The sequence below is a fragment of the Clytia hemisphaerica genome, unplaced genomic scaffold (genome assembly GCF_902728285.1).
Source record: "Clytia hemisphaerica strain Z4C2 unplaced genomic scaffold, Clytia hemisphaerica genome assembly, whole genome shotgun sequence".
Lineage (NCBI taxonomy): Eukaryota > Metazoa > Cnidaria > Hydrozoa > Leptothecata > Clytiidae > Clytia > Clytia hemisphaerica.
In genome coordinates this window covers 1,852,304-1,864,048 of record NW_027104101.1, presented here as the reverse complement: position 1 = coordinate 1,864,048, position 11,745 = coordinate 1,852,304, and the positions used below count along the sequence as shown (strand labels likewise).

The 11,745-nt window shown below is 33.6% G+C and overlaps 1 protein-coding gene across 1 annotated transcript; it reads right to left on the bottom strand.

The window, feature by feature from the left end:
• Positions 1-1,555: 1,555 nt before the first annotated feature.
• Positions 1,556-11,511, bottom strand: LOC136813067 (tropomyosin-1-like). The gene is made up of 6 exons (XM_067069590.1): positions 11,324-11,511; positions 10,269-10,374; positions 8,009-8,154; positions 7,569-7,639; positions 3,319-3,527; positions 1,556-1,721 (listed from the first exon to the last, which is right to left on the bottom strand). The coding sequence occupies exons 1-6, from the start codon at positions 11,435-11,437 to the stop codon at positions 1,639-1,641; spliced, it is 729 nt and encodes a 242-aa protein (XP_066925691.1). The 5' UTR covers positions 11,438-11,511; the 3' UTR covers positions 1,556-1,638.
• Positions 11,512-11,745: the final 234 nt, after the last annotated feature.

Here is an 11,745-nt window from a genome sequence, read left to right as displayed (position 1 = left end):
TAAACTCAATGGTTGTACGATTCGAACCGAATTTGAATCTAATAGTTCAAAAATTGCATTGAAAAAAATTATAGAGAGTACTGTATCGGGGAAAAAGATGGAGTTTTATTTAGTCGGGTTTTTTTTTCGTCACCTAGAGACATTTTCGTCACTTTCCCCCGACTAAACTGTCCAATTTAAAACTTGTAATTCGACGTTGTAAAGCACTAATTTCGGTAAATAAAGGTGTAAGAAAATTAGATTCGAATTTTGGTCTCGGTATAAAATTTCGGGAAAATGTTTTGGTCGGGGATAAAAAATCGAATACAAGTTTCCAACCAAAACTTGATGAAATGTCGGGGGAAAATTTCGTCAATTCCTCAAAATTTTCGTCACTTTCCCCCGACATTTTTCCCCCGATAATGTAAAATGAAGACATTTACGAAGACAAGTATTTCAACTTTGAGGACCTTATTTTCGGCGAAGAAAAAACATTTTAATTTTTTTTGCACTGGATGGAGTATCTTTAACCAAACTAACAATAGATTTTCGAAAAACTTTTGTAAAAGCTCGTCTCAAAATCTAGAAATAGTGGCTTTTGAAACTATGCACTTTTTGTAAAAGGGTAATGTAACGTCTTTTTAAGGTTCATAACGGCATTTTTGTAATTAAATTGCTATACTCTTGATAGAATAAATTCACAAATAACTTAAGGCTTGGGGACACGAGAAGTTTTATTGTGTTGATGCAATGCAACATGCTCTATCCCACCAACACAAGAAAATGCGTGTCTCATGGTTTTTTGTTTTGTTTCATGGGACAAAAAGTGAGGGAAATACCCAAAAGACACGCTGATTTTGTCCGTGGGATTGTCCCAGGTACAAAAGCAGCGAGAGAAGCACAAATGTTATTAAAAGAAAAATGGAGGGGAGACACGAGAAAGCGTTTCAGATTGGTGGGATGGAGCATGTTACATTGCACCAACGCGAAAAAAAACTTCTCGTGTCCTCAAGCCTTTACAGTATAACGACATTAAAAAAAAATATTTTTTTTCGCTTTTTTTCGGACACACTCAGTTCCACTTTTCTCGGACAAACTGTATAGATGGGAATCATACCAAAAGAGGTTGTATTTTTAGTGTAAAATTTTCTTTTATAAAACTAAATAATACATAGTGATGTCTTACAAAAAAAAAGTTTTAGAAAAAAATTATTTTGAAATAGTTTCCTTTTTCTTCTTTTTTCGCTAAAAACTTTTCACATTAATATTTCGAAGATTTTTTTTTCGTCAAAACAAAACAAACCAAAAAAAAGGAGAAAATAAATAATGGTAAAAATATCAAAAAAAAAGCAGAAAGGAAAAGAGATTAAAAAATTCAGCCACAAATGGAATAAAAGGTGTCAGAAAACTTAAATGAAAAAATCTCTACAAACAGCAAACAGCAACCAAGTGAGGAGTAAACCAAAAAAGAGAAAGTGGTACCCATAGATTTGAAATTTTAACCCTATCCCCTTTTTTTTACAGTGAAAACACACCCCCTCCCTCCCTATTTTGAAAAAATCAAGAGTAAAAAAAATTAATTACATTTATATATTTATAGCGTTTGCATAAGTGTGTGTTGATTTGACCCCTAAACATCTTCCCCAACAAAGAGATACTTTATACTTCAGCCAATTCGGCGAGGAGTTGATCGTACTCAAGTTTCGTTGTTTCGTAATGTGTCTTTGCTGCCTCTAGTTCTTCTGCAAATTGGAAAGCAATTAATATATATAAATTAAAACGAGACGATCAAGAGGAATCATTAGCACTTTTATCATTGGTTAGTTCTATTTAAAGGGCCGACTTTCTGTCCCGTCCATTCTAATTGTTAGAGTAGGCAAAAAGTGGGCACCAAGTTGGCAGTTAAAATTTTTTCTTGAAAAAGGTTGAAAGACGACATTGCAGTTACATCAAAAGAAAGCAATATATCCACTTCAAACAGATAACTTTATGCCTACTTTAATTCACAATTAGAAAAGGCAGGGTGAAAAGTGGACCGTCTAAACTAGAGCTGAAACCTGTGCAGTGATCTCTGACTTTGATTAGGGCTTATTACCACTTTGGAAGGAGTGCGTCTTGTCTAGACATCGAGTAGAGGCCAAAGAGCTTTGAACATCACTGACAGTCTACTTGCCGTAACAGACAAACATGGCCTTTGCTTTTATCTCGAAACCGTTGTGACTTTTTACGACCCCCTCCCAGGTTCCTGGGAGGGGGTGATTGATGTCACTTGAAATCGTTGCAGTACTGTTTTAAGGAACTGACATACTATTTTCAATTTAAAGTTAAACACGTGAAATGTTATAGACCAACAAAGTGATAAAAAGTCACATGGGTGGGAAAGGCGGCTCGTAATTTAGCTCTAATTTAAACTGGCCTTCCCGTTCTTTGAGTTTGAATTGTCCGAAAAAGCAAACACTTGGCAATCAAAATCTTTGCTTGAAAAATATTTAAACATAGTCCATATAAAAAACCCTGGTCAGGAGGCCTTTTGATTTTTTCCATTGTTTCTTACTTGAACTTGCGTTGAAAAATTAGTTTGTTTTGTTCACTTTTTGATCATGTGATTAAATCTTAAACCGATCCCAATGGGAGTACTTGGTAACATGATCACCCGGGGGGGCACTGGGTTTGCGGACTGACGGTATGTGCGGGCCAAAAATTGGCTTTTAAAATTGCACCCTTACAGTGCAGCAAAAATCAGTGAAAATCATACCCTTAGAGTGCATTTTCCCCCAAATTTTCGATCCCTTTCGTGCAAAAAATGGTCAAAATTCTAGCATTTTTGGTCAAAATATCTAGATTTTTCAAAAATTTTCTGAAATTTCTACCCTTACAGTGCATCTCTAGTTTTTTCGACCTATTTTAAACATATTGGAAAAGGTACCCTTAGGACCCGCACATACCCGTCGGTCCTTTTGCCCAGCTGCCCCCCCCGGGCATGATCAAAAACTGAGCAAATCGATGTTCATCTTTTGATAATAACAAAGGAAAAAGCTAACAAAAAGTTAAAACAATAAGCTTCCAGACCAGTGTTTTTTAAAAGGACTATGATTTAAATAAGTCATTGCATTGACGTCAAAAGAGGGCAATGCACTGTCTTTAGACAACCAATCAGCTGTTGTTCAGCTACGTAAATTCAGCCATTATGGGAGCAAACATTCGATTTGCGTATGAGATCGCCTCTACAGATTCGAAACGAACGTTTCCTTCCATAATGGCGAAAATTACGTAACATAACAAAACATGAAGAATCTCTATAGACATGGTGAAAAGTGGACTGTCTAAAATAGAGCTTACCTTCTTGATCATCGAGTTCTGTTTCAAGTTCTTTCGATCTTTCTTCCATATCGTTGGCTGCGTCAACCATTTCTGCCAATTTTGCTTCCATTTGTGCGACTTTTTCCGATTTGGTTTCGTTGGATCGTGAAGTTTTTTCTTCGTTGATTTTCATACTACGAACGTTGTTTTGTAGTTGGACGGTATCTGCCTCGAGTTCTTTGACTCGTCTTAAAATAATAAAAATGAATTACTGAAAAAAAAGCATAGACGAACATTGAGGTTTAACTATGACTGTGGGCCAAAAATGTCAAATCATTTTATGATCCCTTTATAGTCAATATTATTTGACAAATGTGCTGATTATTTAGAAAATAATATAAATACCAATAGGTTTCGACACGTCAAAGCTCTAAGTCAGATGGGATGGGAAAATTATCACATGTCAATAAGCGGGAACGGGGTCCTGATTGTCGAATGGCTAGACTGGAGTCGTTTATAATGCATGTAATACTAATAATAAACACAAATAATGATACGGGATTTAGTTTGTATAAAGACTAAAATTTACTTTTTTGCTTTATTTCTAATATGTCTGAATTAGTCGTCTAGCTTGCTAGACTATCGAATGGCTAAAGATTTTCTTATTTATGATACATATCTTTTTACAGAAAACATTGAAAAAAGTTAATAGACGCCAGCAAGTTTTCCATTCCCTTGCTAGCAATGTAACACTGTTCTTGAATAGTCTTTTTTAGTTTTATTTTAATATCATCATAATTATCTAAAACATTTTCCGGATTTGTCGTTCTATTTCATTTTTGAAAAAAATTTTAGTTTGAAGGTTGTGAATGTCTCGTTTGCACTTACAAAAAAGTTAAGTGGTTGGTAGCGCTCCACTTGATTGCAGGATGTGTGAATTAGCGACTCAAACTAGTAAATTTTGGTTAAAGAAGTCAATTCGTATTGATATATGTGTTTTATGTTCAAATTCCTCATTTCGTTTCTTTTCTTTCAGTCGTACGGCCACCCGGATACGGCACATTGAACCGGGCTCTAGGCCTACTTTTGAAACTTTTCGACAGTGCATCTTTCTTTCCTAATCTCTTCTCTTCTATATTGTGCTCGATCAACACTTTCTTCTCTTTTGGTTAGATGGCGGGTGACTCGAGTAGCAGGGGATGCTTACTCGTGGTCACACTTTTTGAACGTGAGCAAACTCTACATAAGGCCTTAAAACACTACGTAAGCTTAGGGAAATTCTCCACCCTTCAAGGTCTTAAGCAAAATTTTACGCACATGTGAAAAAAGCTTTAGTGTTTTCTGAATTTTAATTAGCTTTTTCAGATATAGGCAACTTTAATTTTCGGGTCAGGGCTATGAATTGATTGGCATTGTAAGTTATTTTCGGAAAAATCTGCTCTGATCACCTCGTATTATATTACACATTATATTAGACCATATATGGTTATTGGGTCAAGGGCTATCGTCTGCAATGATGATATTATCTAAAAAAATTCTACTTAAGAGCACAAGTCTGGTAATGTCACCCAAAAAGGTGAAAAATTTTGGAAAAAATAAGTTTTGAATTTCAGTTTTATTCCTGGATAATTTTTTTATTAATGACCTCAATTTTCAGAAAAACTAAGTATCAGGGCTTAATCAAACTGGTTTGGTCCAGAAATTTGACCTAGAGTAGTTATAATCAGACAAATTTGGCAAAAAACTCTTTGTAGTTTACACTTCATTTGAGATAAAATATGCATAATCTAATGCTTGTCTTAGATTTCAGTTCATGGTTAATATATTAAGCTGCATTGGAAAGCAATTTTTACCGTCCAGTATAGCATATTTTTCAAATTATGACACTTTTTTCAAAAGAAAATCGAAAATACTAAAAAATATTCCCATAAAGTTTGACTTCATGAAAAGAAAACTGGCTATGGTCAGGTAATTTTATTCTAGATTTGAAGGACTCATCATAAGCCTTCCAAAAAACCAAAAGTTTGCTATAATTCAGTTAGTCAATAAAAAATTATAAAATGAAACCTTGTTGGTTGCGGACATAACTTTTTGTCAAATTTGGTTTAAAATAAGCAATAAACATTAAATTGAGTTTTTATTTGGCTTTTAATACTTTGCTGTATTTGAACCAAAACTTAATCATTGAAATTTGTTGTCTTGAAAGATCTTTGTAACTATGATTTCCTGAAAATTGAAGATTTATTTGTAAAAGAGAATCCAATCATATAAAATTTTTTGTTAAAATCTTTTCTTAAAAGTTAAGATTTGAGCTTGACATCAACTGTTGTACATCTTCATAATCATTAAATATGATTTTTCCTTGAGAGTCACTCAACTTTTTCAATAGAAAGGATTAAATGTATAATAATGCTGTGTTGCGGACATAACTTTTTTTCTTCCAGGGTAGAAACATAGGACATTATACATAATTTATTTAAAATTTTGGAGTGTCTTTTTCTATTGCCAAAATTTAAGGAATATTATAGAGACTAAATCAATATAAAACCAAAAGATTTGGTTTGGTTTGATGTCAGTTATTACATGTTTTTCTTCGAAAAGAACAAAAGAAGACTTATTAATGATATTAGAGCTTTCTCATATTTCTAATAGAAGAACGACCCTAGAGGACACAAAAAATTGAAAAAAAGCAAGGAAATGCATGGTTTTTACAAATGTAACTCTTTAGTATTGTCAAGGTGTTAGCATAACTCCTAAAGAGGGTTAAAAATCTGATAAATACTTTAAATAGTTATGTCCGCAACATACAATTTGCTACAGAATATGACTCTGTTTTGAACTATTGGAGCAATTCTAACCAGTCTGTAAGTGAATGTGTAGTAGGTTATGTTATGTGAACACTACAAAATGAATTTAACATGCAAATTAATGCATGATTTATCCTTTATTCAAGCTCGCAGGCTCAGAACCATCATTTTCAAAGAAATAAAAAGGTTATTTTTCTGTTAAAATTTTCATTTTGGACCTCAACTTGGCATCAGAGTATTTGTTTTCTATTTCTAATAGCCTAAGCACTACTTCCATATGACAAAACATCATGCCAGCTTGCAAAAACACTTTATCAGCAACATTTTTAGATGAAATAGTTATGTCCGCAACATGAAATACATATGATATGAGGTGGAAAAACTGAATTTTGCCAATGGATAAATATCAGACTTTTTTCTGTTTTTTTCCAACTTAAAATGACCTCAAATGCAATAATTTGTCAAAGAAACCTAAAATGATGTTTGGGGGCTGAAAAACTTCATGAATTGTTGCGGACATAACTTTTTGTTGCGGACATAACTAATTTTTGGAGAAACTGTTTTGTTTCACCGTCTCCCAACAAATAGCCTTTGAGACTTCAAATTTGTATAAAATGATCCCAAATATGACCCTTGATATAGAAAAATGATTCAGCTGAGTAAGGATAACTCCTTTGAAAATTTAAAGGATAAAATAATGTGCGGACATAACTCAAAATTGTGAACGGAAATCATACCCTGTTCACTTCAAAATGGATTATTTTTCAATGAAGGACAACTGGTATTTTAGTGTTACTTGGTTTGGTTCTCTAATGGATGGGAAGGGTTAAAAATCAAATAACTATAGATATTAACACTTTCACTTCTCTAGAAAATCAATTGTGTGCGGACATAACTTTGCGAACGGAAAAAGTTATGTCCGCAACTTTTTGCATTTATTCTGGGAAAAACTTCATTTTGAAAAATCTTTTTGTAGATTTTGTTTTTTATATCCATTGGCTGTAATAAAAACAAAAATCAGGTATGATCAGAGATGATTGGCCTAGATTATTAACTAATGAATTTAGACAATTTGCTAAAAACCTTATTTTCCGTTCACATTTTGATGCAAAAAGCTGTCCTGAAAAAATTGCGTACTTTGTAAAGTGAAAAAAATGACTATTTAAGCTTGCCAGTATCAAGACTGATAAAAAACATCAGCTTGTATCATTATTACATGCACCTAGATTTTTCACTGGGGCCTTAAAGTTGAAAAGTTGACAAAACCGAAAATGGGTGACATTAGCAGACTCATGCTCTTAATACGAGATAGTGGGAAAAGTTGACTAATCTAAGTGAGGGCATTTTAACCCGACAAGGAATGCTATTCATCGAAGGATGACTATCAACCCTATCGATAGGAAATTGTCCGGCTCTTTTAAAGGAGTGGCCGTCAACTCGCCATCCATATTTTGCAGGAAAGCGAACTTTAGAGAGACTTACGCGTCGGCGGTGTGTCTGCGTTCATCGTAATCGTCAAGCTCCATTTCCATTTCTTCCACGCTTTCAGTAGTCTGTCAAGAAATTTCAAAGAAAATTTGCATTATTTTCCGAGAGTTACTTGTACATAAAACACTGACCTTTAGAAACCCTAGACAAAGCTATATCAACCATCTTTGATTGGATTTTATTTGAATGTGGTACCCGCTAAGAAGCCATCTCGGTGTTATAAGTTAATGTCAAACGGCGCTACATCATAATTGTGGAAAGGAAAGTAGATCTAGCACTTTCGATGCAAGCCCCGCCCGATCAAAAAATTATGTTTGGAGGGGGCTAATAAATTTAAAACAACGAAGCTCTGTTATTTTAAACAAATTTATAACGTATCTAAAATTGCATACAGAAAAATTGATTATTTTTCTAACATGGAGATCAAAACTTACTTCTGCGTATTCTGCTTCATTTTGTTCAATTTCCTCTAAAGCAACTTTCAATTCTTCTTCCAATCTCGCTAATTTACCTTCGTCAATCTGACCACGGTTACTTAATTCCTTGTGTGCACGAGATGATTCGTCTCTGTTCGTCTCACCTGAAATAAGTAATTTTAGAAAAATTATATTTTAAGTATTTCTTCAATTTTTTTACGGTGCTCCCCAGCTGGCACACGACGTTGTTGTTTCAACGTTCATCTAACGTTATATGGACGTTATGAACGTTAGATAAACGTCGAAAAAACGTTGTGTGCCAGCTGGGTATCGACCTATGAAGAGCAATGTCAGGAAGAAAAGTTACATTTTTCATATATTTCTACTCTCAAGCAGAAATCATTAGGCTGCAGTGTATAACCCTTTGCCGTGTCATACCGAAAACTTTAGATGAAAAGATCATCCAAAGAAAGATAGAAAAAAAAGTTCGAAATTTCAAGTCCTTTTTTGGCTTTATTTTTGGAAAGGTGACCCCTCCCCCAACCTGGCATGAATGGTAGGAATAAAAGCATTTTGTATTTGTGTACCTTCAATGCGTGTTGAAGATTTGCCAAGTCACAGTCCATTCATTAATAAAATTTTAAGGTCATTTGTGCTAACCATTTATATAAGACTCTATATTCCAAACTATTATGAAGTTACACCTTCACCAGGGGGGGGGGGGTGAAGCAGTTACTACAAGACATCATGCCGGTTAGTACCGTGGTGGTGTGCCATATGAATTGGATAAAATCACTTAGTACTCAGATGTACTAACTGCAAAAAAGGGTGGTCCCCTGCTAAAAATTTGCCAAATTTTGGTACTAACTGTGTAAAAAATAGGATTTTGTGAGAAAATTAAAAAAAAAGCCCATATTTTACCAAAAAAGATTTTGGGGAAGTAGATTTTTTTTTCAAATTTTCGAAATTTTTTTTTAAATCTTAAAAACAATTTGCTGTTTGCAATAAATAGAAATTTGATTTTCTAAAATGTTGTTTTTTCCTATTGAAAGCTATGGAAAATTGAATCATTTTTAAGATATTAAATTTTATTTTATTTGATTTTATTGAATTTATGAAGGTCAAAAGCCTTTTTCAAGGCTAATTTCAGTTAGTACTAACTGTACTAAGTGTACCAAGGTGGTGGTGTTACTAACTTCTTCCGAGAAAGCAGTTAGTAGGCATGATGTCTGGTACTAACTGCTTCACCCCCCTGCCTTTACTCGTACGTTTCAAAATAAGAAAATTCCCATCCATGACGGGAGAAATTCATGGACGGGAATATTTTCTTTCTGTTTTTGAGTTTCAGAAACCTGATTCGCAGTTTGTAGTTTTATTTTATGCCTTTATATATATCCACTCCACTTCTGTAATGAAATCTTTTCCCCCATTTTTACAGGAAATCTAATCACCAAAATTATCAAAGTTTACAAAATGTATACAGACACGAGCCAACAATTTCATAATAACAATCATATTCGCCCCTCTTTTTTAAGGAGGGAGGGGTCAGAAATTTTTATGAAAAGGGGGGGGGGTAGCATGGAAAGGAGGGCTTACATATATATTGTAGATTATTTTCAAGCACTGTTATGAAATTTGGTCTTCTTGAAAGGAAGTTTTCTGTTAGAGTAGTCTGAGTCAAAAAGAAGAAAGAAGTTCAGTATTTCGCTTTCTCTCTCTCTTTGAAGATATTTCACAAATATTTGTTAGCTATTTTTGTCCAAAATCCTTATGGGATAGGCATTTTTAAAGATTAGGGGGAATATGCCAAGAAGGGAGGATCATTTAAGAACGGGGGTTCAGACCCTTTCCGCATTATGAACAATATAACCAGCATTTTATCAACATGAGGCATATTTTTGTGTTTGTTGGTACACATTTTTACTTTAAAACAGATCGTAGCCATTTGCATGTAACTTAATTGACCACAATCTCCAAACTCCCCTTTCTTATTTGAATGATCCCACCCTACATTCCTATCCCCCCCGACAAAGACCTTCAAAAAATAAAATTTGGCATCCCCCTATCAAAAATGGGGGTCCAAACTATGATTGATTGATTAGTAAGTTTTATTTGACAGAACTTTAAAATTGGACGGGAATTTTGTACAAGATGTACATCAAAACATGTCAGTGGATGCGTGCAGCCTACTTCATGCCGTAAGGTGGTAGGTATTAAAACCACACCTAAAGTTCAAACAAAAACCCGCAGAATTTGATCCTACTAAAAGGTGCATTACCTTCTCTGAGTTGATCGTTAAGATCTGCAAGCCTAGATTCACTAGAGTCGTGTTCTTCTTCTAATTCTTGTAATTCTTTTTCTAGGGCTAGTGCATTCTCTTCAGCCTGTTGTATAAAAAAAGAAAATGGGAACAATAAAAAAAACGTCGCAAAACAATTCAACATTCTTCTTACCGTGATACGGGATACGCGGATTACTATTACATAGGTTTTGAATCAGCTCTTTGTTTGAATTTCGTGTAAACAACATTCCATCAAAGAAACTCTCTGGATTTATCAACCTTGAGTGGATAGGCGAGACCAATTTAATTTGTTGTTCTACGGGCAGATTGTTAGAAAAACATGGATCGGTCGATCAGTAAAATAAGAATAAATTTATCAGGGTTGATAAGGTACCGTAAATGTCTTCCAAAATATATCTGGATCAGAAATTCATTTTTATCTTCGATGATAATCATAATTTTAGTGTATGGAATACTTGTTTTTCTAAATTTTTCAATTTCTTCAATTTTCAGTTTTACTCAAATTTAATTCTTACAAATAACTAGTGTGTAAAATATTGTAGTGGAAATTTTTAAATATATATATTTTTCATTTTAGCAAAAAAAAGGATTGGTCGGGCCCGTAGAACAACGAACTAAATTGTTTGTGAAAAAAGTCTTTCTTATTAAGGGACAAAAAATTAGTTACAAAATTTGAAAACAGGAGTAAAACTAATAATCAATTAGCAAATGTCAAATGTCAAACAAAAAATTTAAACATTATGACACATGATTTTAATTGCTTAATTTATGAGATTTGGTAAGCACAGAGTTTAAATCTTATCAACATTTATGTCCTACACATTTTTTCAAAAGAACAAATTATATACAAACACAAGGCTTTGATGGTCAAAATATCAAGAACAAGTTGATAACATCATTAGGTTTTGCCGACTCTAAATCACGAAATTTCTTAACTCAAAAAGTGGAACATCGAAGTTTTAATAAAATTTTGGATGTTCTTATAAGAAAAACGAGTATCAAAGTAGAAACAAATTAAAATTGGTACTTGCCTCATCAGCTCTTTCATTAATTGCATTCAATTCAGCTTCAGCTTGATCAGCTTGTGCTTCAGCCTCTTCGAGCTTAGCTCTCAAAGTATTCATCTTCTTCTTGATAACCTCCATTTTGTGTGTTTATGTTTTTGTTGTTAGATTGCTGTTTGTTTTGTTTTTTTTTAAGAAAAAAGAGGGCAGGGCACCTGAAAAATAATAATGTAATTTATTGAACTGGTGCAACTAAAATCATGATCTATCAGAATCTTGTTGCCAATCATTTCAATTAAAAGAAGGAGTAATGAATGCTGCTCTTCAATTGGCTCAATCTACTCTAACACCAATAACCATCTTTTGAGAGAAGCCAAGATAGTTTAAAATTTTGAGAGATTTCTTGAATTTCTTTATAAGATAATATATAAGATAATATCAGATTATAT